This window comes from Macadamia integrifolia, chromosome 3 (assembly GCF_013358625.1).
Source record: "Macadamia integrifolia cultivar HAES 741 chromosome 3, SCU_Mint_v3, whole genome shotgun sequence".
In the NCBI taxonomy this organism is placed as follows: domain Eukaryota; kingdom Viridiplantae; phylum Streptophyta; class Magnoliopsida; order Proteales; family Proteaceae; genus Macadamia; species Macadamia integrifolia.
This window is the reverse complement of record NC_056559.1, coordinates 35,461,460-35,488,201: the sequence shown is the minus strand read 5'-3', so window position 1 is coordinate 35,488,201 and position 26,742 is coordinate 35,461,460. Positions and strand designations below refer to the sequence as shown.

Sequence of the window (26,742 nt, the reverse complement as noted above, 5' to 3'; positions counted from 1 at the left end):
AGGAAATACAAGGCACGCATAAAAAACTAATCTTTCACTTCTACAACTCCATATATTCAAGAAAGATTTTAAAGTTTCTAAATCAAACATAGTAATAGCAGGTATATAATTGTCGGGATGACCTAAAACATTTGGAGAAGAAGAATAAAAGATTGGTCAATAATTAGTCTGAATTATTGTACGTTAGGAGAAAAAAATTAGGAGAGAACCTTTCCAAGAAGAAAGCAATAGGTGCCAAGAAAATGGTTGCGAAAATGAATTGGTAGGCAACCAAAATTCTCATATCCATTCCATCACTGCCTGCCAGCTTAATAAATAAATTCCAACTCGCTAATATACATTGAACCACTACCATCACAAGAACTGGTTTCAACCCATGAACAATGTTTCGGAGATCATGAGCCATTGGTACTCTTAGGTGGAAAAACCTTCTCTCTCTCTTAGCAACGAAAGATAGTAATAAAGGAAAAGAGAAAGGAGGATTGGAGGGTTAGAGGGATAAGCAGCGGAAGCACAATGAAGATCGTAATAAAGAAAAAGAGAAAGGAAGGTGGAAGGGTAAGAGAGATAACCAGCGGAGAACAGTGAAGATAGTAATAGAGAAAAAGAGAAAGAAGGCTAGGTTTACGAGGGATAGAGATTACATTACAGCTCACCACTTGACTGGCTCAATAAAAACGGGAGGTAATTGCTTTGATTCCAATAAAAACAGAAGGTAATTGCTTTGATTTCGTTTCGTAATTTCTTTCCTTCTATGACTTAATTTAGAAGAAAAAAAAAAGGGTAATTTACAGCGCCACCCCCTGAAGAATGCCAATATTAGAAGGACACCCCCTCTCTTTCACCAAATTGGACTCGGACCCCTTATCGTCAGTCACTGTTAAGTGTCGACTTAAAATGACCATTATACCCTTACTATTGAAAAACTCATATTTTTACATTACAGTGAAGCTTTCAAATACAGAGAACCACAAATCTCAGCCATAATTTGCCGGATTTCCAACCAAGACCACCACAGACTGCAGATTCCGAACAGATTGAAGGAAAAAAAAGAGAAAAAATGCAACCTTCGATTATCTTCTCCGTCGGATCTCCATCGCCGGTATTTGGATCGATGAGGCCGGATCTGTCGGTGGCGGATATGGAGCAGAGGCGGCTGCAGGACTCCTCTCTTCCCTACCCTATTGTGATTCTTCTGAAGCCTCGGGCTCCAAAATCTTCAAGCTTCCTAAAAAAAGAACACGGCTCACAGCTGCTACCGTCCTGCTGACTTGAAGAAGAAGAGAGGATTTAAAAAACAAAAAATAAAACCTTATTGCCGGACCTGAACCGCTGACCAAAAAGAGGATTTAAAAAAAGAGAAAAAGAAAGCCGTTGTTTCTTGTCCCATCGCGCATCGCACTGCTTCTGTATAATCGTCAAAGCATTTAGGCCGGATCTGTCGGCGGTGGATATGGAGCAGAGGCGGCTGCGGCGGCGGTGGAGAAGGACACGCTTTTTTGGATCTCGCAGTAGGTGGCGTCCGTGGTCTGATCTTGGTGATGACCTTCTTCGCTTTCATCATGGAGAAGATGTTTGGAAGAGAGGGCACCGGGGTCCTTCGTTAAGGTGCGACTGCTCCTTCACTACCTAATCTCATCGATTCTACGGCGGAAGGGGCGAAGTCCTCTAGGAGCTGTATCGTCGTCGCCTTCAAGTTTCGAACCTCCACAACCCATGGAGGACAGAAAAGAGGAAAGGTCGGGAGGAGGACGAAGAATCGAGGTGGTGAAGAGATGCAGAGTTAATTTTAGGGTTTAAAACGAGGTGGTGAGGAGGAATGAGAGTCCTCATGAGTTTTTGAATTACGCGGCGGACATGGAGCAGAGGCGGCGGTGGCGGAAGGGATCTTCAATCGATTTTGAGAATACAACCATGAAGGGCAATTTTGGTATTTCCCCATTTTAAGGGCAAAATGGTATTTAAGAAAATTTTGAATTGCTGATGTCAGCATTTTTTATATATTTTGTAACGATGACTGACGGCAAGGGGTCCGAGTCTAATTTGGTGAAAGAGAGGGGGTGTCCCTCTAATATTGGCATTCTTCAGGGGGTGGCGCTGTAAATTACCCAAAAAAAAATGATCCCAATAAAAACAGAAGGTAATTGCTTTAATTCTGTTTTGTAATTTCTTTCTTCTTATGACACATAAATCATAAGAGATTATTTTATTTTCTATCTCATCTTCTTTTTCTTCTTCTTCTTCTTGTATGATCTTTTATTTAGTTGCTACAGGTGCAAGAGTTGAAACTCAAGAACATCATATTGTGTGGGAGGAATTTGAAAAACAAGAAAATCCGGTGATGCAGTCTTAACATAATTGAGGAGAGCGTTGAAGAAGGGAGAGAGAGGGGATGGGACTTGGGAGGTGATGGTGGTAGTGTTGGGGTGTTAAGCTAATCCCTAGTGTTTTAATAGGAATTAGATTACCAGTGGAATCAAAGGAGAAGGAGAGAGAAGGTATAAAAAAAAATTAAGATAATCTCTAATGTTTCAATAGGAATGAAATTGCTAACGGAATCAAAGGAGAATACACTTTCCTTGCTTGTTGGGATTCTTATTTTCTTATTTATATATTGAAATGTTGAAAATATTAGACAATTTAACTAATCGTTAACTATTCTCTTAAAAGATGAGACTTGTCAAGAATCTAGAATAAATGAATTGGAAGTCCCAGTTCACTTACGTGAAGATTCATTGGACTTGAAATATGTAGTCATTGTAATCTCTTAGAATAAGTTTCATATCATTAATTATCCCAACCCATCCCCCCCCCCCCCGCCCCCGCCCCCCAAAAAAAAAAATATTTATACTCATTTGTTGCAATACTAGTACTCTATCTTAAAATAAAAAGGCTTATTAAGCCCAAAATTCCATTGGGCAAGCTTATAGATCAATCAAAAGAACTTATTACACCATTACTATCTTATTTTCTGTTGCATTTTTGTATGTACATAGTAAATTTGAAAAAAAAATTAAAATTAAAATTAAAGGTCGAACCACCCACGAGGCCCACGACTACAAAGAGAGTTCCTTAGTACTTCTACTTATAAAATTGCCTGAATTCAAGGGCTATGGCTTTAGGATATAACATGACCACCACCCCTCCATTTGTCTCTCTTTTGTTTTTATGGCCATTTCTTCTTAATATATGGAAGAACAATATTGAAGGTCCTTTCCAGATGCTAAATAACAATTATATATAAATGTTCTATGGTTGGTGATGGTACACCACCATTTCTTCCTCCTCCTCCTCTTCCTTTTCTTCTTCTGCAGCTGTTGATACAGCTTAGGCAGCTGTGGCCAAATTATGAGTAGCATTATTTGAGAAGTCAATGTTAGGGATGTTGTTGGAGGAGGTGTCTTTGGTAGCGAGTGAAGAAGAGGGATTGGTAGTAGTGACAATCACCTCGATTTGCTCCGCTTCTCTGGAGCTCTTGGAGGGCATAAGTTGGGACATCTTCTTCATCTCCTTCCCTTTCCCCCAAAGCACCACATACAACCCCACCACTATCAGTACTGCCCCTACAACGCTGCAAAAATTTTGTAAACAAAATTCACATCACCACAGTTAGCCAACCTTTGTAAATTAATTACTAATTGTAATCATCCCAATCAATATGAAAAATAATGCTTTTTTTTTTTCTACCTTCCAACATGTAGTTTCTCATTGAGAAGCAAGGAGCCCATGATTGCCACCAACACAAGCACAAGAGGGTTGAAAATTGATACAAATAATGGACCCTTTGTTCTTACTCCCCACGCTATCATCGCAAACATCAATGCCGATGCAAGTATTCCCTACACCAACACCAGATTCACAACACAATCACTCATCATAGTTAAGTAAAAAAAAAAAAAAAAATCCATCAGATTGATGGATCCAAAATCTCATACCGCATAAGCCACTGTCCAAAGCCTGACGTTCCATCCAAGCCTCCATTCCTCCCACTTCCTCTCCATGCATAAAGCGTAAAAGACGCTCTGTATTGACCCCATTATACACATTAGAGCCGTGCTTGATAAGTAGCATGGGTACCTTTCACTCATCTTAGCCTGGAAAGATAAAATCAAACAAAAATGAGGAAATTTTAGTGGTGGATTACTTGGGAATTGCATGAACTCTAAATTTCGTTGCAAAATCACACCTGAATAATTAACCAGAGTGCATAAGAGAAACAGCAACCTAGAGCCAGTAATGAACCCAGTACGTGATTATCAGACTCTGGGTGTGAAGCTGACATGAAGGCTTTGCTCCCAAGCCCACGAGTAAGGTCAATATCGGTTGACCAAATGTTGATCTCCACACCTTTGTAGAACGTCAGCACCATTGCTCCTCCAATGCCTATGATTGTCCCCACCAACTTTGCTTTCCCGGGTAATGTCCGAATCCCCAGCCTCTCTAGCCTTTTATTAATGAACCCAATCAACAGTCATAATCGATCCATCACTATCTTATTTTAAGAAACATAAACGGAAATACTCCTAATAATAATAACAGTCACAAGGGTTCAATTAGGATGGATCAAACAGAGAAAAATGGAAAACCCAAAACCTACCCCAAAATCACGGCCATTATATAGGTTATGGCTGGAATAAGGTTTAACATGGCCGCTGAAAATGTTGCTGATGTTAACTTTAAGCTTGACAAGTAAAAGTTTTGGGACATCGTCCCCCTGATCAATACAAAAGAAGAAAATAAATTATTAAACATAAATGTACTATGAAATTAAGAATGTGGGTCAGCTGGAGTAGACCCCACACAAGTGTCAAGGTGACCAGAAGGATTAAGGGACAAATCTCTCCTGGTATGGTGAAGCATGCATGAACTATAAGTTTAGGACCAGTTTCAAGAAGAATTACTTACCCAAATAAGCCGCAAAGAAATGCTTGGAAGGTGACCATCCATGTCAACTTTGGTCTACTATTTCTACAAGCAAGAACACATCGAAGAAATTCTTAATCATTCACTCATAAGAAAATAATAAAAAAATAAAAAAAATCTTGGAGGAAACAATGGTGACCTCTTATAAACCAGAGCCCTAAATTCATTCTTTGATTAAATTTTTTTATCAAGGCAAAAAAAAATGGCAGTAGAAGGGAACCTTTCGACGAAAAAAGCAATGGGAACCAAGGCAATGGTAGCGAAGAGGTATCTGTAAGCAACCAAGATTCGAACGTCCATCCCATCTTTGGTTGCCAGCTTATAGAATATATTGAGCCCTGCAAAGATGGTCTGAGCCAGCACCATCACCACAGCTGGTTTTAACCCATGAAGAAAGTTGCAGAGATCACGAGCCATATGTATATAGAAAAGAAAGAAAACCTTCTTATACTTAGCTAAAAGACTGATTCCAGAGAGAAAATGAAAGATTGTGAAAAGAGAATAAGAGTGTAGGAGGGAGGTTGAGCTAACAAGCAAGACGATGGACGGTTTCTCCCTGTATCGCTTTGTGAACTGAGATGAATTACAGGAGGCAGGAGCAACTGATATTTATAAGAGTGTAGAGAGAGAGAGAGAGAGAGAGAGAGAGTGGCGTTAGAGAGTTCTCATGCATCAATCACACCAAGAGAGAGGAAAGAGGCGGAGAGGGGAAAGCACTTATTGAAGTGCTGCGCTATTACTGAACGTCACCACTTGCGTCTGGTTCTTGCATAATGTGTTAATTACCGTTGGAATAGGCACGTGCGTGGGTCTCTTCGGAGTCCATTTTGATGGGTAAAAGGTCCAAGTGTGGGATCTGGTGTCTTTTGAACCCTTCGGCCCTTCCACTGTCACTTTCCACTATCAAAAACACATGTTAGCAAGCAGTGAAGCAGACCAATTTTAGTTGGATTGGTATTGTTCTTGATCTATCACGATTTTTAATCGACGTCGTATCAGTATAGGTAAAGGGTAAATTTTTTCTTAAAAGGTTTTTAAATTAAAATTAAGAGTATTTCTATTGGATCTAAGCTGATTCATAATACCGACTTCTCAAACCTTTTCTTGATCCTTTATTTTATTTTTCAGAAAAAAAAAATATATATATATATATATATATATATGCACAATTGTGTATAGACACAATCATGCCTACAACCATTGTGTCACATCTCCAGGTGGATGGTTCAGGCACCTTATATATATCTGCACAATTGTGTATAGATCACAATCATTGCCTCAAATACATTGTGTCACATATCCCAGGTGGATGGATCAGGCACCTCTCTAACGTGACTCAATGTGTAGCGCAAATCCAAGGATTGAAAACCCTCAAATACAAAGTTTAAAGTGCTCCAAACCCTTAAATCTATGATAAATGCGGTGTCACTTTAAAAAGAATCCCTATGATGGGTGAACTTTTCTCTCTCTCTCTCTCTCTCTCTCTCTCTCTCTCTCTCTCTCTCTCTCTCTCTCTCTCTCTCTCGTTTTTTTGTCATTAAACAATCCCTGATTGGATGATCGGTCATCCACCCTCTTATTGGTTGGAAATTGTACACTGTTGTAGCGATCTCTTTTTTTTTTCTTAAAAAAAAAATTATATATATATAATGCGTGGCTGTGCTCCAAAGACAGACAAAGTGTAATACATTTTTTGCCTATATATCAAGAAACATAATTATTATATAGGATCTATTAAATATGGCATATGAAGTCCTACCTCCGTACTAAGAAGGTTTTTATAATTCTTGAGACCTGCATATGGTTCTTGGTTCAGAGAACATTCATTCTCTCCTACCAAGCCTTGATGATCAAGTTTGTATTAGTTTATGGATTTAAACTTATAATACAACTGAGTAGCATTATGAACTTTGAACAATTGAAGAACGTGATTTTATTAATTCAACTGTCATTTTATTCTATTCTCTACTAAGTTCTACATTGGCTTGATTTCATGGCTAACTCACTTTGAACTTGCGTGTCAAAGACACTAAGCAGATAATGAGATTGTGTTTTTTTTTCCACCTTTAAGATAATGTTTGAAGCACTTATGGTGTTGTACGTACAATTTTCTTTTAGCTAGATGAAGAAAACCTCAATAGGACTGGGAGTGTGGATCAGGTCTTCATACAAGAATGATTCTCGTCGGTGTTTGATGTACACTTAAACTTTACTGAAAATAAAAATCAATTAAAAGATGAGAGAGATTAAATGGAGTCTAGTGTGGATCAAACACCATACAAAAAATGATTCTCGAATACTTGATCCGGACTCTAGGACTACCATACGTTTATAGTTCCTTCAAATGCAGGGAAATGTCTGTTGTGGGAAAAGGTGGTGAGGGGGAGGGGAGGAGTAAAGCTTTACTAAATATATATCCGCTATGTCCATATACACAAGACCACTATGTCCACATATACAAGATTGAAGAGGTATCTAAGGAGCAGAGTCCTATAGATGCATGGTCACTTCTGTACTTTAACAAAGATTATATTATTGCTTTTGTTTATTGGCAATCTAATGAGACAGTTCCTCTAAACTTCAAGGCAGTTTCCCTATCCATTAATTCCCTGTTTTTGCTCGCACCATGCCTTTTCTTTTTCTTTTAGGGGAGGTAGTGGAATGCAGTGTCACTGAGTCCGTATGGAATGAAGTTGTATGACACAGAAAACAATTAAAATTTGACTTTCTCAATTCATCTCCTACCTTTAGTTTTAATCAGAAATCGTAAATATTTAACTTAAAAGCTTAAGTTATTGAATGAATGACTTACACATAAGTAGACAAAAAGTTTTAGGGGTAACTGATGTAGGACTATTCTCTCAAAACTCTCCTTCCCATATAGATAGGACGATATTACCTACATGTGGACAAATAAAGGGAACAACCTCAGAAATAGAGAAAACCCATTGGGATACTCTTCGTCTATCTTTTATTCACATTAGGAGATGAATAAATAGAAATGAATTGATACAAGGTAGGTCTACACAAGAAAAATATTACAAAAAATATCGCAATAGTTAATTACAGTTTATTATGACTAACAAGAACCTATTTCATGATCTCTTTCCAGAAGAAAATGCCATGACCAATATTTAGGTTGGGGGATGCTTATGAGCCCTTATCTGCCACTAGCGTAAATATCAAGTGGTAAAACAAATATCTGAAATTTGAAGACTATGGGAAAGTGCATTTTAGTGGTTGGAATATAGTATAATGATGCATGCTTATATATAACAAGAGGCTGGGATCAAATATTTGACCCGTATCTAATTTAAATCATATATTATTTGTATTTTTTTCCTTTTCTATTCAAGAGATCATTATGTAGTTATGTATGTTGTTCCCTTTTTTGTTTTTTTTGTTTTCAATAAAATTCCCTTTTAGCAAAAAAAAAAATCGAGAGATCATTTACTATTTATCTATGAGTCAAAATTATCACATCATTATCCTACATGATACAATAAAGATAAGCACTTTGATAACTTTGATAAACTTTTTAAACTACACAACTCAAAATGAACTTTTTTCCTTTGTATTTTTGTTCCCTACTTGAGAGGTGCTGTTAGGAATGCACTTCAAAAGAAAAAGAGGGAGCTATTATGTTGTTGTTGACATTTCTACCCTATCGCACTATTTTTAGTGCACTTTGACTTTGTGGACTCGACATGTAGACATTATCATTTAGTACTGTTATTATCATTTATATATATCCAACTTTCCTAGCTAATCCTCGGGCCGATCCAATACCAACCCGGATCAATTCATATTAGTTTGGATCAATTACTTTCACATTTATTTTTTTACTTAAAATATATTTTTAATAATTTTACCCTTGATCCGATATTGATATCTGATTAAGCATCCGATATCAATACCTGATTAAGAATTAATCAGATACAAATATTGATATTGATACGATCCGATGAATTCGATGCCAATACTTAAAACCTCGTGAATAGAGTAATGAAACCAATTGAAGGCAAAAAATTTCCAATCCTTTTCTTTGTTTCGATGAACTCATTATGAAGCACCCCAAGTTTCATAGAGGCAGCAGACTTGCACTTGCTTCAACTGGTATATCAGCTTGCATTCCAAGAAAATGCCATAGGCGGCTCAGTTGGGTTGCAAATGAAACCAAAGGTAGTGAAGGAAGTGGAATAATTAGTGTAAGGTTTACAAATTTTCTGTTTTAGTTTTATATTAACATGGTTTCGTGAACCCCATTTGCTGCTTGACTTGCCTCATGCTCTTTCCACCCACACACCCTCATTCCAACTTGGCAACGTCTGCCTTCTTCATATTGTCCCATCCCCTCGTCACTGTGAATTGGGAGGCCTCGTTCATTACTTACCTTTCCTCCATTGGGGATAGGGAGGAAATCCAATTGGATGGGCCAAATCAGTATTTCTCGGGATCAATACTCCATCTGATATCAATCGACTAGTAAGGTATACGGGTAATAGTTCAAAATGTTATTTAAATAAAAAAAAAAGCGCATAATAGTCCTTTTGATCCCAACCAATGTTGATCCAATCACAAGATCGATCCCAAATTTTAAAACCTTGTTCTATATATTACTCAACCCCATTTTACACCATCCTTGGATGTGGAGATCACCTTTGAGGTGTGGAGACCACATCCAATAGATGGTATGAGATAGATTGAAGGATTCAGCCGGATGGAGAGGATCCAAATTCTGATATGCATCCGTCATATATATAAACATCTATTACTGTACTCCACCATTGCACCACCTCGCTCGTTAACCCACCTACTCTTCACATATCATATACCAAAAAAAATAGAGAGAGGGGGGTTTTGGGATACACCATAGCTGTACCCCACTAATGTATCCCTTTCTGCGAAATTAACCATTAACAACTAGCTGTTACTTTCTGTCTTCCCCATCATAACACTACTGAAATTTTAAGGTTTGCAGTACAATTGTCATAATTAAATCTAGACTATAGAGGTGAATGATAATATTACACCTTTTTCATCATCCGTATAGTTCTTAACTGTTAATTTTTTTTCATTTTTCTTTTTTCAAGAAGATGAAGAAGGGAACTTGCATACGACGTAAACTACACTAATTAAGTGGGTTTTGACTGTAGAGGTTAAGATGCAGTGAATCTAAACCAGAGGTTCTGTTTTTGCTTATTGGGATTAGCTTATTTACATTATTAGCCAACGTTTATGGTGAAAACAACGTTTGTGGTGAAAACATCATTTGCAACGAGTGCAACGGTGTGATGCATCCAGATGCTCTCGATCATTCAATGCTCATTGCATCACCGCACTCACTGCTGAGAATAACTGGTCACGTTTATGCCTGTCTCATGTTCAATAGTTATGAATCTTATATCCATTCTCTCATGGAACAAGTTAGAGTTAAATACATTGATATCCCCTGTGTACGAGGATGTTAAATGAAAGCAGTAGCTATGAAGGGGAAGACATAGTTGCTTTGGTAATTTATTGATCTACTCCCAGTTGACAAGCGAGTTAGAAGTCATTAGTTTTGAAGGTTTGTTCAAACTAAGCAATATGGTATGGAAGATGGTTCCCTACTATGTTTCATTCAACCTGCTCTCATCTCTAATCTTCAAACAATAAAGAAACTATGAATTATTGAGATTTCCCGAACTCTTTCCTACGTACATAGTATTCTGAAAGGTTAGGGACACTAAAAAACTAGTGTTCTCATCATTTCTCACAACTAATAAGTAACAACATATATTTTTTGTGCTTGGCTTTGGTTTTCAAAAAAGTTTACAGTTGGAAGTTTGGCGATCAACATTGACTGAATATTGATTATTAACTTTATATTCACGATTTCTACTATTAAAAGGTGTTTGCTCTCCCTATTCTCTAAAAAAAAAAGAAGGTTTTTGGCTATCTCGTAGTTAATTATAAATTCCAAACTCTATTTGGATGGGTCTTTAGCTCAAATTGGTAGAGCGCTTGGAACATGAGCATGTCTTAACTACGTTCGAAGAGGATGGTGGTTCGAATCCACTCAAGACTCCTTTTATTCAGTAGTAATTTAAGATAATCATGAACTTCATTTAATACCTTCTTTACCAGACATTTTCAAAATTATTTTAGGGAAGTGGAATGTTAATGACATTTTTATAATTTTTGGGTATGATGTTTGTGTGGTAATGGTATTTATGAGTTAATTATTATAGTAGGAAATTGTTCTGAAATAGATCTTACCAAACACCATTGCTGCTCATACTAATCCAGAGCCAAAAACAAAAGGAAAAAGGGAAAAAGACGGACGCAACCTTATATTTTCAAAATGAATTTCTCTCCTATTATTATCAACATTTAACATATGCTAGTTTTCTAACCCCCACACTAAAAATATATATATATATATATATCCCAATTGGATTTTCTTCTCTGGGGGTTGATATTATAAATTGAGGCTCTACCAGTGGGATCATATAAAATAGTGAAGAATCTAATGTATTAGAATCTTTAATTGACCATGGGGCAAAAAATCTTTAGTTTCGAGCCTTGGCCTTTTAAGTTTCTATTGAAATTCAAGTTTCTCTACCAGATTTTCTTTTCTCATTGCTTGCATATAAAACACAATACCATTTCATTGATATTCCCAAGTGTGATCTTTTATGAGTTTTAAAAAATGGTAAACTATTAGTTTAGACATCCTTCATGAACAATATTTAGTTTACGACTCATAAATATAGATGATTTTGATTTCCAACTTTAACTTGATATTAGATTTGGTTTTAAGTTCTTCAGCAATTCAATTAATTTTTAAACCAAAATAACAAATTCATACAAATATGTTGGGAAAACTTATTTCTCACATTGCTTTCTTGTAGAAGTTAACATTAAAAAAAAATAATAATAAAATAAAATAAAATAAAATAAAAAATAAAAAAAAATCCTATTCAAACTCCATTCCATCCCAATGCATTATGCACTAATATTGAGGTTACTCACAATCAACAACAACATATATTTAAATAGACGACTACAGGCAATATTGATCAAAACATATGAATCTCTCTCTCTCTCTCTCTCTCTCTCTCTCACACACACACACACACACACACTCCCAAACCAAACAAAGCCACATGTGCATTTGCACGTGCATATTTATTAGTATATATATATATATATATATCAATCAGTCCCTCTTCTGTAGTTCTGGAGAATTCTTTAAAGGTCACATGGGAAAATGCATTTGCATTAAAATACACCAAATAGATAAATATAGTGAGTTAAACTAAAGTACAACATGGACCTAATCGATTACAAGACAAAGAATTGAATGATATCACAATAAAAATATATCATACCCTTTTCGGCTTATGTAGTTTATTTCTTCTTGTAATTTTTTCTTGGGGTAATTTCCCTTAGTGGGCTCCTCTCGGTTTTGTCTAGTGTGTACCCTTTTCTATAATGTATTTTTTATTTATCTAAAAATAAAAATTCTAAAATAAATATTTTCACTTTCAAAAAAGTGTTATCTTTCTTCTCTCCCCAAATATTTTTGAACACTTGCACTCTCTCTTTTGCAAAATAACAAAAAAAAAAAAGTTATTTAAGACCCAAATTTTCAATAGAAGATAGAGTAATTAAAACAAAAAAGAAAACGTGAAGCTAAAGAACTTACATTATTACAAACTTAAATATTTATAAAATAAAATAAAATAACATAAAATTTTGGAGGTAGAACCACAATCGATTACAAAGAAAAGTTCTGGTACTTCTGCTTATAAAACCGGCAAAATTCAAGGGCTATAAGCTTTAAGATATACCATTACCACATACCATCGTTCCTTTTCCAGTCTTGTATTTTGTCTTTTTGGCCTTTTCTATCTAATTATTTGGAAGAACTACATTTTTAAGCTAAATAACAACTATAAATATCCGATGGTTGATGATGGTAAACCATCACTTTATCCTTCTCTTCCTCTTCTTCTACTACTGCTGATACACCATGGCCAACTGTGGCAAAATTGTGTGGAACATCATCTGAGATGACAATGCTAAGGTGGTTGCTGTTGGAGGTGTCAATGTTGACAGGTACAGAAGAAGGGTTGGTAGCAGTGACAACCACCTCAATTTGTTCCCCGCCTTCTCTGGAGCTCTTAGATGACATAAGCTGAGACATCCTCTTCATTTCCTTCCCCTTTCCCATACAACCCCAACACTATCAGTGCTGCTCCTACAAGATTGCAAAAATTTTGTAAATAAAAATTATCACAATCAATCAATCCTTGTAAATTAATCACTAATTTAATTTTTTTTTAAAAGCATTTTTTACCTTCCAACATGTAGCTTCTCGTCAAGAAGCAAAGACCCCAAGATTGCCGCCAACACAAGTAACAAAAGGTTGAAAACCGATACAAATAATGGGCCCCTTGCTCTTACAACGCTATCATCGTAAACATCAGCCCTGATGCTAGTACTCCCTACTCCATAATAGAACCACAAAAACACATAAAACGAACAAATAAACAAAAGAAAGAAAGAAATCTCTATCATGTTCATTTATCCAAAATTTTATACCGCGTAAATCACGGTCCAAAGCCCAATATTCCATCCAAGTTTCTACTCCTTCCACTTCCTCTCTATGCATCGAGCATAAATGACACTTTGTATTGACCCCATCATAGCATGGGTACCTCTCATTCATCTTAGCCTAAAAAAGCAAAAACCCCAAAAGAAAGAAATTTTAATGTTATTAATCCATATTTTGGGTATTCCACTCCAAGTGACGTTCTAAAATCACACCTGAATAATCAATCATAGTGTATAAGAGAAACAGCAACCAAGAGCCAATAATGAGCCAAGAACGTGATTACCAGACTCTGGATACAAAGGTGACACTGAGACTCCTCTTCCAAGCCCGCGAGTAAGATCAATATTGGTTGACCGAATGTTGATCTCTGCTCCTTTGTAGAACGTAAGCACCATTGCTCCTCCTACGCATATGGTAGTCCCCACCAGCTTTGCTTTACCCACTAATTTCTGAATCCCAAGCTTCTCTAACCTTTAATTAATCAAGGCACTCTTAATTACGAATATAAACACATAAGGGTTCTGTTTGGATGGTTAAAATTGAGAAAATGGAAAACGCAAAACCTACCTCAAAGTCACAGCCATGACGTACGTCATGGCTGGAATGAGGTTTGTCATGGCCGCTGCAAATGTTATTGACGTGAACTTTAAGCTTGACAAGTAAAAGATCTAAGACATCGTCCCCCTAAATAATAAAAGGTAATTAATGTGAATTATTAGACAAGTATCAAGAAATACTTACCCAAACATGTCACAAAGAAATGCTCACCCAAACAAGCCACAAAGAAATACTTGAAAGGCAAACCATCCATGTCAACTTTGGTCTCCTATTTCTGCGAACAAGAAAATTGTGGAGAAATAGATCAATCATTCCCTTATAAGTGATTTTTTTTTTTTTTTTTTTTTTTTTTTTTTTTTTTGGCTTAGAATCAACAAGTAACATGATTAATGAAGAGAAAGAATATATAATATAGGGAAATGAACAAGCATTGAACTTTTAATCCGTCTAAACCCTAAACCCTAAATTCGGCATGGCCATCAGCAGATTAAAAGCACAACCTTTGGTTAAAAAATGGTAGTAGCAGGGAACCTTTCAACGAAAAAAGCAATGGGAGCCAAGATAATGGTAACGAAAATGTATCTGTAGGCAACCAAAATTCGTAGGTCCATCCCATCTTTGGTCGCGAGCTTATAGAAAACATTGAGCCCCGCAAAGATTGTCTGAGCCGGTACCATCACCATCGTCGGTTTCAATCCACGAAGAAAGTTGCAGAGATCACAACCCATACCTATATTTGTTCAGCACAGTTGAGACAATTAAAATAAGAAAAAAAGAAAACCTTCTCACTCTCAATGAAAGATAGAGAAAGAGAGAAATGAGGAAGGGAGTTCAAGACGGAGGCTAAACGAACAACCTAGAACATCAATCAAGTACCCAGCCAGGTCCTTTTTTATGTGTACATACAATCAGCTCCAACTGTGAAAGGTTATGAAAATTTAAGAGCCAGGATATCCTTCCTAAATCGTGAAAGATTAACTGGAAATATTAAATTTCCCTTCTTTTATTTGATGGAGACAATTCCTCCATAATTGTCTACTGTTTCTTTAAATGGGTCTGTCCTCCCTTATCACACATACCTTATCAACCAATTCGCTTCATACAACCCCTCATGGCCTCATGCAATTGGAAATCAACCCACCCAATGAATCATCTTTGGCTCTTATATAAGATAGTTGAGTTACCCAATGTGATATCATGTTAAAGCTTCCATCTTAAAACCAATTGGCTTGAAGTAGGGTGGCCCCTTGTGGCTCTTATATAAGGTAGTTGAGTTAGCCACAGTCGATGTGGAACTATCTCAATAAATCGGATGTAAAATTTAGATTTTCAATTACCCTTTTACATACCTAACTTCTGTAACCTGCAGGACCTTTCTCCCACGGCAATAAGATTCACTATTCTCTTTTTCCTTATTCTCTATAACCTATTCTTTTCAAAAACCCTCAGGATTATTGGCTAATTAAATTGTATCTGCCCCCCCCCTCTCTCCCTCCGAACCAATGTGGGACACAGGGTGAGAACAAATCCTCACCCTCCATAGGGTTTGGGTCCTATGCACTAGAGGCTTGTCCCACACCATTTTCCTCTTGGCATTTATATGGAGTGTATTTCCAAAATCTATAATATTTTCTCGCATGCCAACTAGCTAGTAGGGTTTCATAAAGTTCCACGACCGGACCTTGATCATCACCTATATGTCTCTAAGCCAGCTTCCTTCCTAAGATTCTCATGTATCGAGTTTGATAATCATGAAGGTAGTAAAATCTACCCAAACAAAATACTCAACCTATTCAAAATCCCATCCAAATATTCAAAATCCCATCCAAATATATAACTAATGAGGATTAGAATGGAAAAGATATATATTATATTAGGGGAAGCCTAGATCGTTCTCATATGCAGAACATAAAAACACAATGGCCAAATTTAATTTAGAAAAATTAATTATTACAACAATTAAAATCAGAGAGCGGTGAATCTTCACGTACGTGAATGTACGTGAACGTCCTTGGTCCGTGGACATGCCATGTCCACGGACCAAGGACGTTCACATACATTCACGTACGTGAAGATTCACCTGAATCAATCCACATAAACAAGCTAGGAAGAAGAAGAGGAAGCCTCGTCATCAAGAATGCTCTGTGTTAACTACTACTTCTTCTGCTCCTACTTTTTTCCTTTTCCAAATACCCAAAACCTGAGAATTGAAGTTATAGGAAGCAGTAGCGATCTATTTCACAATCACAGCCAAGTTATCCGCTGGAAATCTCTGCAAATCTTGTGCCCATACATCAATTTGGGATTGCATCTCAATCAGTATCACGTACTCCTGCCACTTCCCTTGAATGGTAACCCTCTTATGAGTTATAACAACCTTACCCCTACCTAACAGACCTAGCAGACCCAACTACTGCGAGGGTTTGGTTATGCACCCTAACCGTTGCATGCTCATTGCACCTCACCACCTCACCACCTCATCACAGATGATTTTAACATCCCAATCAGTTTTTCAACCATTCCAACCAAACCTACACCCCGTCTCAACCCAGCCTAATTTTACACTCACGTCTCAGTTTCGTCAAAACTCCAGAAACCCAACTCCTTCACCATTGCCATCTCAGCCCAACCCTATTGTAGGTCCATGTTGCACTGTCTCTCCATCTCCATCTGGATCCTCAACCCTCTCTTAACCCTTTATTGATTGGTTTTGGAATATTTTTATCCTTTCACAATGGAATTGATTCAATCCCACTAAACTGAACAAGATCACGATTACCCCTTTAGATACATTTACCATCTATCCATCTTATCAGCCTCTTAAAATCATAAAGGAATGACCTAGCCCATCTCTAGTAGGTAGTGGTGTATAAATAATTTATTTGCATGCTATGACGAAGCTCATCTCACTTCTAAATACCAATAACCCATTAGAAAAGCCTTAAACTAAACCCACGGCCCATCCAAAGTTGATAAATAAGCTAATTGGTTTAAACCTAACTAATGGCTGGCTGATTTCAGTAATAATCGTTTCTAAGCGGTAAAAAACAAAAACAAAAACAAAAACAAAACAAAAAAATCCTAACGCATGTTACATATAATAAGACATTAGTTTTTTTCTTCTTCTTCTTTTCAAAATAAAGAATCCATAGGTCTAGTTTGTCTCGAGTTCAAGTCTCCTTATCTACTTCCCCTCCCTGCATATCCAAAAAAAAAAAAGGTAAGAATAATTTACATTGGGGGAATCAATTTTAGGCCTACACCAAACCCAACAAGTTTATGGCTCAATCTAGATCGGCCTGATTAATAAACATGTCGGGCTTGAGGCCATCACGTTTATAAATAGATAATACATGATGCAACCACCTAGCTCGATGGGCCCCCCATAGGCCCGACACACATTTATATCTAAACATAAACCAACTCATTTAAGCCTGACCTAGCCCAACCGTTTTATACTACTTGAAATCCCCATTTTGCCACCAATAATAAAATTGAAGAGTAGAAGAAAAGTCCTAATGAGTTTGCCCAAGTGGGTTTACTTCAATTTTCAAGATGAACAAGAGATTGATCGATGAACATGTGTGCCTGTAACAATAGAAAATCAAATTTAGAAATGAATTTGTGTGATTATGATGGTGAAGTAACATGCATTGTTAATACATGTTATCTAGTTTTATCTAGTTTGGCCGTGGGGACTTGCCCTAGTGGAATGGTTATTGAACTTTTGGGTGCAGAGAGCGAGTGATATCTCTCCCCACTTGATCTCACATCATACGTAGTTGTGGGTCCCACATTGTAAAGATGGGACTACATCCCATGGATGGTGTGAATCTAATGGAAAGGTCCCCATATGGGGAGAGGACCTATTCTCATGGAGAGCTGGACCTAAACAGGTAAGGTGGGTGAAAAAATTTCCTTAATCATACCTCACCGGTCCAGAGAAACAGTAAAAACCTTACCCTTATGAAGACCTACAAAATAATCCCACTCAAGGTTTTAAAACAAGAGAACGGTCATGAGATTTGTTAACACTAATGGCATCTTGGATTGGTTTGAATGGGATCATCGCATAAATCTATCCCTATTTTTTAAAAAGTTAAATTTTATTATAATTTTACTCTTGAATCTTACACGTGAATCAGAAATCAATCAAGATCGATACTGTTCTGAACCGACCGATACTGATCTTTTCGTTTTGATTTTTAGAACCATAATCGCAGTAGCACCACCAACCATAAGAAGCCTTACCTGATCCTTGGGAGTCGCCAGTTAATTCACTGCTAATAAACTTACGGCTATGTCAAACCTCGGTCAACTAAGCCAATGCATGCTCTTCTCTTATCTTCTGTCTCCAATAATGAATTAACCCCAAGAGTGGAGGTCTTGGAACCGAGGAGAGAGCTTTCTCTATCTTTTCACACACACACACAGAAAGAGAGAGAGAGAGAGAGAGAGAGAGTTTAAAAGGGAAAAATTTGCACTCCTAGTACACAGACCCAGTACACATTTTCTTGATTAATTTACTTATGTAGCTTTCCATGCCAGCAGTAGAATCTGCCACATACTTACAACCCAGTACCCCTCCCCTTAAACCTGACCTGCTTTGAGAGAGAGAGAGAGAGAGTTTAAAAGGGAAAAATTTGCACTCCTAGTACACAAACCCAGTACCCATCTTCTTGATTAATTTACTTATGTAGCTTTCCATGCAAGCAGTAGAATCTGCCACATACTTACAACCCAGTACCCCTCCCCTTAAACCTGACCTGCTTTGAGAGAGAGAGAGAGAGAGGGAGGAGTTTAAAAGGCCCAATTTACTTTCTGTAACTTTCCATGACAGCTATAGAATCTGTAGCTTTCAATGACAGCAGTAGAATCTGGCACACAGACTTACAAACCAGCACCCCTCCCCTTAAACCTGACATGCTTTGCTCTGGATCAAATGGCCCATTTCATCTCTCCATAAATGTTAAGCATTGAGCGCCCATCCACCCATTCATGACCAATCCACGGATGCAAACCTCTTGACATAGAAACATACATTGACGACTAGGGTCACCCATTATAATACTGTGATAGTCCTAGAGGGGTCATGGATTGGGACTTGGAAGTATATATGAAACTATTAATCGAAAATTCGATTTAATTTGTATTTAGATCCATTTAGAGGTATTCTTATCTTATCAAAGGTATCAAGATCTGAATTCAAATAATCCAGAATAAAATCTATCCCATTCCAATAGATATAAATTAATAATAAAAATTTAAGTACCCGTGGAGGGGAGAAAGGTATGTGTTACACAAGTCATTTGATTTCAACATGGGACGACAATTCTGTAATCTAATCCAAATCCATCAGATAATTACTTATAAAACGCATGTGACAACATACATAAATAAGATGTTGGCCAGCACTGCAGCCACACATAGCCTGACATGACATAACATACATAAGTAAAATACATTCAAACCATACTCCATTTTTTGCAATATATAAATAAGGCAACTCCAGCTCCACCAAGAGGTGGTAGATCTTACTTTCTTCCTATAGCCTGCTTGAGATGTTCAACACAAAGCACCAAACAGGTCTCTATGCTCCCATGAGCCCAAGAATCTCTTTCATCATAACTGAACCCACCAGTTCCAGAAGATGACTTTGAGCTCATCCCTCCATTCTTGTCCTCTCAGTTTCTGGTCATTATCGGACTATTAGGACCACTTGCCCCTATTTCTTTTACTGCATCATTCCATTATCGTCTTTTCAGTTTTAGGTCACTTTCAGCTTTTTAGGACCACATGGCTTCTCAGTTTTAGGTCACTATCAGCCTTTTAGGACCACCCGTAATTCTTTTATTTCAGGTCACTACCAGCCTATTAGGAGTTAGGACCACTACCTGCCTGCCCCTCTCTCTCTACTTCCTAAGTCTTCTTTATGTGGTTATGTGGTCAATATACTATAAAAACTGTACTTGTAAACCCAACAACCTCAGAGTGAACCTTTCTTGTCAAAATAGCATGGAAAGGAGACCAAACCAATTCCGCTGTGGGGGGTTAGGAGGGGTTGCGGGATAGGGTGGGGAGTTGGGGAGGAAAAACAGAGGGGGTGGGGGATGGGAGATGGGGCGGGGATTGTTGAGAGAAGTGGGGCAGGGATTGTGTAAGCAGTAAGGAATGGGAGGGGGAGGGAAGAAGTGGCTGACCATGGGTGGGGGAAGATATAGAGAGCAAGGTAAGGGGTGGTGGCTTGGCTCCGATGGGCTCTGGGATGAAAATGAATGCGTGAAGATTTTCTGTTTCTTACATTCTCTCACGTGGTCAATGTTCCTGGTTTCTTGGTTTTTGCAACTTTCCTTTTCAACCCATTAGGGAGTCCAGGGAGGGACAGGGATTGGTGTGCTAGCAACCAGGGAGAGGCTAGCAACCAGGGAGTCCTGGTGGGAGGAGGAAATCACAATAAGACTAGGTTGTGTATCTCATGTGGGATTTTTAAGAATCCAGTCTCACTTTTACTGTTTAATTAAAGTCTTTCAAGGATGTATAATGGCTAATGCCTCTTACTTAGTGATATAATTATCTGTATGTTCTCTACGGGTTCATAGCTTTCTTTTCTTTGTTTTTTCTTCTCCTACCTTTCTCTACTGCTGCATCTGTTTTCTTGGTATCTCATCTCCCACCCGACTTTTCTTTCTTTCTTTCTTTCTTTTTCACAGAACTTACAAACAAGGTATAAAAAAATTGGAATCAGATCGTGGAATTGACTAATTCTAATTAATATATTTTGAGTTTGATCCTGATTCAAAACTTAACAGATCAAGTTCACGCAAGAGAATGTTTTCGTACGTCCCTAGTCCATGGATTTAGAATCTATTAAATGAAGAGAGAAAAAATTGATTATAAATCAACGGACCAGATTGTTCTCGTACGTTCTCATATGTGAACATGAACTGCTCTCGTTCGAAACTGCCATTCCAATTGGAAGTTGTGATCTATGGCTTCTCGGCCCACTTTATTGCACCTATCCCTCCCATACGTTGCACATTAATTAGATACAATTTTACTTGAACACGTGCCACAAAGATCCTGAAGATTCACACACATGTCTATGTCCACCTGCTTGAGTTCACATCCTCTGCAGTGAGCACTGGATGATTGAGAGTATCTAAATTCTAAACACGTGTCTCAAGGAGCTCTTAGCCACCCGATGATCATTGCACCAATGCAGTGGCTGCGAAAAATTTTACACCCGCTTAAACTTAAAGCTCTAACATTGGGAAATAACGAATCAAATGTCCCTTAATTACGATAAATGCCCCTCCACCTCGTTCCAATTTAATTACGATAATGGCAACACCACTGAACTCCGAAGGTTTCCCCCTCTTTATGTCAGTGTGGTTGTGGTTCCACACTTCCACTCAGTCCCTCGTCTTTCTCTCTCTCTCTCTCTTTTCCCCTTTATCTCTCCTTCTGTCATTATCTTTCTTCATAATTCGAATCTGCTTGTAGCCAACAGAGAAGGGCTCTTCTTGTTTTTTCTTCTCAATTGTGCTGAAACATAATAGTTATGGTTCTTGATGAAGCTGGGACAAAAATGGTGGTATTCAAGGTGGGTCCACGCATTGAAAAGTTCTGAGGAATATGGAGTGGTTGAGTAAAATTGGAATTGTTTCCTGGAATAGATGAGTCCTACCATGCTAGCTCAAGGCTTATCGGTGGCAAGTGATAGTGCATTGACACTAACTAGTAACCACTTCAACTGGATGAGAAATTAAAGGTTCCATCTTCCGTTTGTTACAAATTCCCCACTAACTCTCAAAGCTATAAAGCACGTCTCCATTTCTCCATATCTCCTTCTCTTTGGTTTCCTCTCCTTCCCTTCGAACACCTTAGCCGCCTTGTGCTTTCTGGAAAAAGGGATCATCTTCATCTGCTTCTCTTCCAACCTCCATAAACTCCTCCTTCCAGAGACTAAGCCCCAAATAACCCAGAATCGATCCAAAGTGTTAACTGCTTCTATTACTTCCCTGCAACTAGCTGCGTTGTAGGTTTTGTCCTGAAATGTTTAGCACTGGTTATTATGTCGTCCGATTTAATTGGATGTCATCAGGACCGCCTGCAACATAGCAGCTCGAGAGTATAATAATGGGTGGCTTGGGAAAATGTTTAAGCTCCTTAAGTGCTTTCTCGAGAAGGCAATGGTGGTGGTGTGTTTCAAGGGACTACTTGTGAGTCCATAATCTTCCATGATGGGGTCAGACACAAAGCCACTAGAGGGGATTTCCCATCCAACATGGTGGGTTAATGTGTTTCTTGGTTGTTTCCTGGTTGCTTCCACCTTCTCTTTTCAACCCATTAGGTCTTGAGTGACTAAAGACGGTGGAAGATTGAGAGGATTGGACAAAGCGGATAAAGATCAGAGGGGGTATTGGTGTGCGGGCAAACAAGAACTAGGAGTCCAGGTGAGAGGAGGAACAAGAGCACTTGCAGGACGGTTTTGAGAAATTGTTCTTTGTGCATTTTGTATCATCTAGATGTTGCCATGGAAATAAAAGCATAATTGTTAGTAATGAAGCCATATTATGACCGATCTTTCTTGTTCTTTGTTAATTAGCTTCAATGAATCTATCTTTCCCTTTCTTACTTTTTTCTTTCAAAAACGAATGTGGTGATCATACGATATAAGACTTGAAAACTCATTTCTGCACTATGAATGCTTTCCTTCTTTCATTGAATTTTGGAACTTAAAATTGCCTTAGAAAATAATAAAAAGAAGAAAATTTGGAACCGAACAAAGTAGAAATGTTTTGGCTTTCTCATATTTCTATCTGTTCTAACTAATTAACTTTGATTTCAATCCCAACTTTGACCACGGCATTGCAGTCTTATCATTAGTGGGAACTTTCTCGAGTTGTGACTGAAGGTAAAATACCTATAATTCATCTTTTTTCTTTCTTTATTTCTTTCTTGATCATGAGTTGAGATAAGATGAGAATGATGTAAATGTGGTGTTTTCCTTTTCCTGTTATATGTCCATTTTTTTTTTTAATCCCAATCCAACTTGACAATTTAGCGGTGTCAATGGGTTGGGTTGGACTGGGTTGGGTTGGGTTGGGTTGGGTTGGGACAGGTTTTTTCTAAAACCTCGGTCCATCCCTAAGGTTTCTTAACTCAGTTCAAGTCTAGCCCAATCTTAGGTTGGAATGGAATATTTCAGTTCAACCTTAATTGGATCAAGTTGAACTGGGTTAACCTTGATTAATCATGTCAATCCATGTATATAGGCATCTGGATGGAATGGGGAGAGAGGAAAACATCATTAACCCTCTCATTCTCAAACTTTAAAAGCTAAGAATGTATCTTAAGAAATATAAAATAAAGACAGACATGGGTGGTATGTTTAAAAAAGATGTCGGTGGTGAATGTACATAATTTTCATAAAAATATGATATTTTATATGTTAATGTAGTAATATGATATATTTATTGTATATAATAATATAATACATTTATTTTGTATACAGTATCGAGTTGGCCTGCCTTACATCAGGCCTGAAAATTCTAATCCAAACCTACTCTAAATGTTGAAACACTTAGCCCAAGCCATGATCAGGATCAGGATGAGCTAGAGCAGATTCGGACTGGCTACTTAACATCATACTTAACACTATGAATACAATTTCCATACTGTAGTGAGAATCTCTTCACTAATGGGATACATTTTATAAATCCATTAATATATTGGCCCAAGTTTATTGTAGCTATTATGGAAGCAATAATCACCAGTCGGGCTATGATCTTTGTCACCTTCTCCATCATCCAACGGTCCCTATCACTTCGGTGCTTCCCTCGTGTCAAGATAGTGTTACACACATCAACAAAGTATGATGGACAAGGTTATGTTCCTGAGATATCAATTACCCGCTAAAGGGAATGCAAACCATGCAATAAAGATCCACCATTATTGGCTTGAGATTTTTTACTTGCTTGTAGTAAAATGATTAAGTTCTTCTTTGACAAATCGTTGTGGATTGGCTCCAGATTGCCGATACCGATCCAGATTGCCGATTCGGCGGATCCGACTCCAAGTTGAAATGTCTATTACAATTTCAAAGTTCAAAGTAGGACAAAAATGGAGCCATCCAAGGCGGGTCCACGCAATGAAAAGTTGCAGAGGAATATGGAGTTGTTGAGTAAAATCTCTCTCTCTCTCTCTCTCTCTCTCTCTCTCGATGAGTATGCATGTGACAAGCTTTTATTCGTTTGCTTTATGAAGCAAAGTGTGCAGCAGATTGCCCTCTTTGGGAACCTAGTAAACTGGAAATGTTTCCTAGAATATGTGTCCTACATTGCTAGCTCAAGCCTTATCACTTGCCACTGATGGTGCATTGACACTGACCAGTAACCACTTCTACTGGGTTAGATTTTAAAGTTCCAACTTCTATTTGTTACAAATTCTCTACTCCATACTCGAATCAACAAAGAAACCTTAGAAAACTCTCACAGCTAAAATCGCTTCTCCATTTCACCATATCTCCTTCTCTTTGGTTTCCTGTATCATCTGCTTCTCTTCCAACCTCCATAAACGCCCGCCAGACTAAGCTCCAAATAACCCAGAACCGATCCAAACACTCCTCCATGATGAACAGACTCCTATCATCCCAGCCATAAAACTGTCAAACCCTAACCACATTTCTTACATCCCAACAACTAGCAGGAAAATGCTTATCACCGGAATCTATGTCCTCAGATTTAATTGGATATCGTCAGTCACTAGATGCAACAGAGCAGCTCGAGATTATAGTAATGGGTGGCTTGGGAAAATGTTTGAGCTACATAAGTGCATCCTTTTCTCCGCAATGGCGATGGTGTGCTCCCAACTACAGACCGTATGCTGAATAAAAATGGTAAGTAAAATCCATGTTGCTTCTTCCTGTTCTTCTTTCTCTCTTTCGGATTTGCATTGATTTTGTTTTCTTTTAACTGAACAACAAAACCATTAGATTCAGAACTAACATAGTCTGTTAAAAAAATCAAGCAATCATTTTCCTATTCAAACTCAGAGCCAAGACAAAAAATAGGCAGGCTTGTTTTTAAACATGTGTACGATCAGCTAAGGTTTCATATTTGTTTGGAATGGCTTCTTTGGATCCAACTAGTAACCACCCCCTCCTAACCCTCCACCCTCACCCCCATATGCACTCCACCATCCCCACCACTTCACCTTGTCTTACACTATCCCTCATCATCCACCCAGCACTTCTTCTCTCCTCTCCCACTCCTGTTTCATATGAAGCTCTTTCTGTGGGAGATGGGGGTGGCAGAGAGGGTTTGAAAGGTAAAAGGAGAAATCGAGAAAGAAGACTAGTTGAAAATCTGGATAACAGACATAGCTCACACCCTGAAGAACAATCAATCACTTTCCTCTCTCCTTCATTGATGAATCGATTTGATTTGTCATAGCTACGTTCAAGCTTCAGAAACCTATAGAAAATAAAGATAGCAAGATTTTATTTTCTTTGAACACAGCCTTGATCAATCTTTCTCTTTCTCACTTCTGTGACTAATTAATTTTGACTTCCAACTTAACCATGGCAGTTTTATTATCAGTGGGTAGTGGGTTGGCTGCTGTCTTCTTCGCGTTCTCACTGAGCACAAAATTCCACTATTTTGGTCCTAGGATGTTGCATGGTGGGACCAAATACAGTGCCACTGGGAGGGGTTTTGTAATTGGAAAAACTTACAGGATGTATTCAAGAAGCCATTTTTTTTGAAATGCTTGGAAGTGATGATCTTGCCGATATTTTATCGGATTTATGGAGTTGGATTGGACAAAGTGGATAAGTAGCCAAGGAGGTATCGGTGTGTTAGCAAGCATGAATTGGGAGTCCTGGTGGTAGGAGTAACAACAGCACTTGTATACACAGGATTGAACAAGACGATTTTGGGAAATTGTTCTTTTTCACTGCTTCATCTATCAGTACGAGATTATTTATCATCTACATGTTGCCCATTGAAATGTAGCTTCAGTTAATCGATATATTATCTGTTAAAATACCTATAATCCATTTTTATTTTATTTTTTTCCTTCATCATGAGTTGAGACAATATGAGAATGCTGTATAAATGTAATATTTTCCTTTTCCCGCTGAACTATATCCATTTCTTTTTATTCAAATCCAACTTCCTTAAACATGTATCACTCAAATACAACAAAGCTAATAAGTTTGAGACTCTATGGCTGATTATTACATTTCTCCATGTATTTGACCAAAAGGTTTCATGGTTCGACCACAAACCTTCAGTACTGGGACCTTGAGCTGCCACAAGCATAATGCTTAGATTGGTAATGTTTAGTTTTGCTGACTAGTCAAATGAAAATGACAAAATTTCCTTAGAAGCATTAATGTGATCATGCCAAATGTGGAACTTGGTATGGGATACAAGAAACACAAGAAAATCAAATGGGTTAAAAGATAAGTGTAATTAGATCAAAATAGAGGGGAAGGCGATGTAAATTTCGCAAAGCCCAATGGTCAAAAGGCGATGTAAATTTCGCAAAGCCCAATGGTCAAAATTAAATATGGTGTTTATAAGTTGAGAATGCTTATGACTAAAAGGTACCTTTTATGTGAGGTAGACAGAACAAATAGAAGCTTATCT

The 26,742-nt window shown here is 37.7% G+C and overlaps 2 protein-coding genes, 1 long non-coding RNA gene and 1 pseudogene across 3 annotated transcripts in view; 1 reads left to right on the top strand and 3 right to left on the bottom strand.

Moving 5' to 3' along the window:
• The window catches only part of LOC122074422 (WAT1-related protein At1g09380-like), a 2,565-nt gene extending 2,276 nt beyond the window's left edge, over positions 1 to 289 (bottom strand). Inside the window, exon 1 of the mRNA XM_042639239.1 lies at positions 210 to 289. Coding sequence (XP_042495173.1) covers positions 210 to 289 — 80 coding nt within the window. The remainder of the gene's footprint in view (positions 1 to 209) is intronic.
• Positions 290 to 2,935: 2,646 nt separating this feature from the next.
• On the bottom strand, positions 2,936 to 5,310 carry LOC122074511 (WAT1-related protein At1g68170-like). Its single transcript, XM_042639374.1, has 7 exons — positions 5,144 to 5,310; positions 4,906 to 4,968; positions 4,598 to 4,714; positions 4,187 to 4,445; positions 3,936 to 4,094; positions 3,688 to 3,839; positions 2,936 to 3,571 (listed from the first exon to the last, which is right to left on the bottom strand). The coding sequence occupies exons 1-7, from the start codon at positions 5,287 to 5,289 to the stop codon at positions 3,328 to 3,330; spliced, it is 1,140 nt and encodes a 379-aa protein (XP_042495308.1). The 5' UTR covers positions 5,290 to 5,310; the 3' UTR covers positions 2,936 to 3,327.
• Positions 5,311 to 13,122: 7,812 nt separating this feature from the next.
• LOC122074421 lies at positions 13,123 to 14,769 on the bottom strand (annotated as a pseudogene).
• Positions 14,770 to 24,131: 9,362 nt separating this feature from the next.
• On the top strand, positions 24,132 to 26,332 carry LOC122074514. The gene is made up of 2 exons (XR_006138986.1): positions 24,132 to 24,986; positions 25,678 to 26,332. It is a non-coding gene; the product is annotated as an uncharacterized LOC122074514 (long non-coding RNA).
• Positions 26,333 to 26,742: the final 410 nt, after the last annotated feature.

Bases quoted from the DNA above. Each gene is read 5' to 3' on its own strand.
- LOC122074511 (XM_042639374.1), bottom strand. From the start codon at position 5,289: ATGGTGCTGGCTCAGACCATCTTTGCAGGGCTCAATATATTCTATAAG. The intron at 4,446-4,597 runs GTAGGTTTTGGG...CATTAATAAAAG, and splicing joins ATAATGGCCGTGATTTTGGG to GCTAGAGAGGCTGGGGATTC. The intron at 3,840-3,935 runs GTATGAGATTTT...GTGTTGGTGTAG, and splicing joins TTTGGACAGTGGCTTATGCG to GGAATACTTGCATCGGCATT.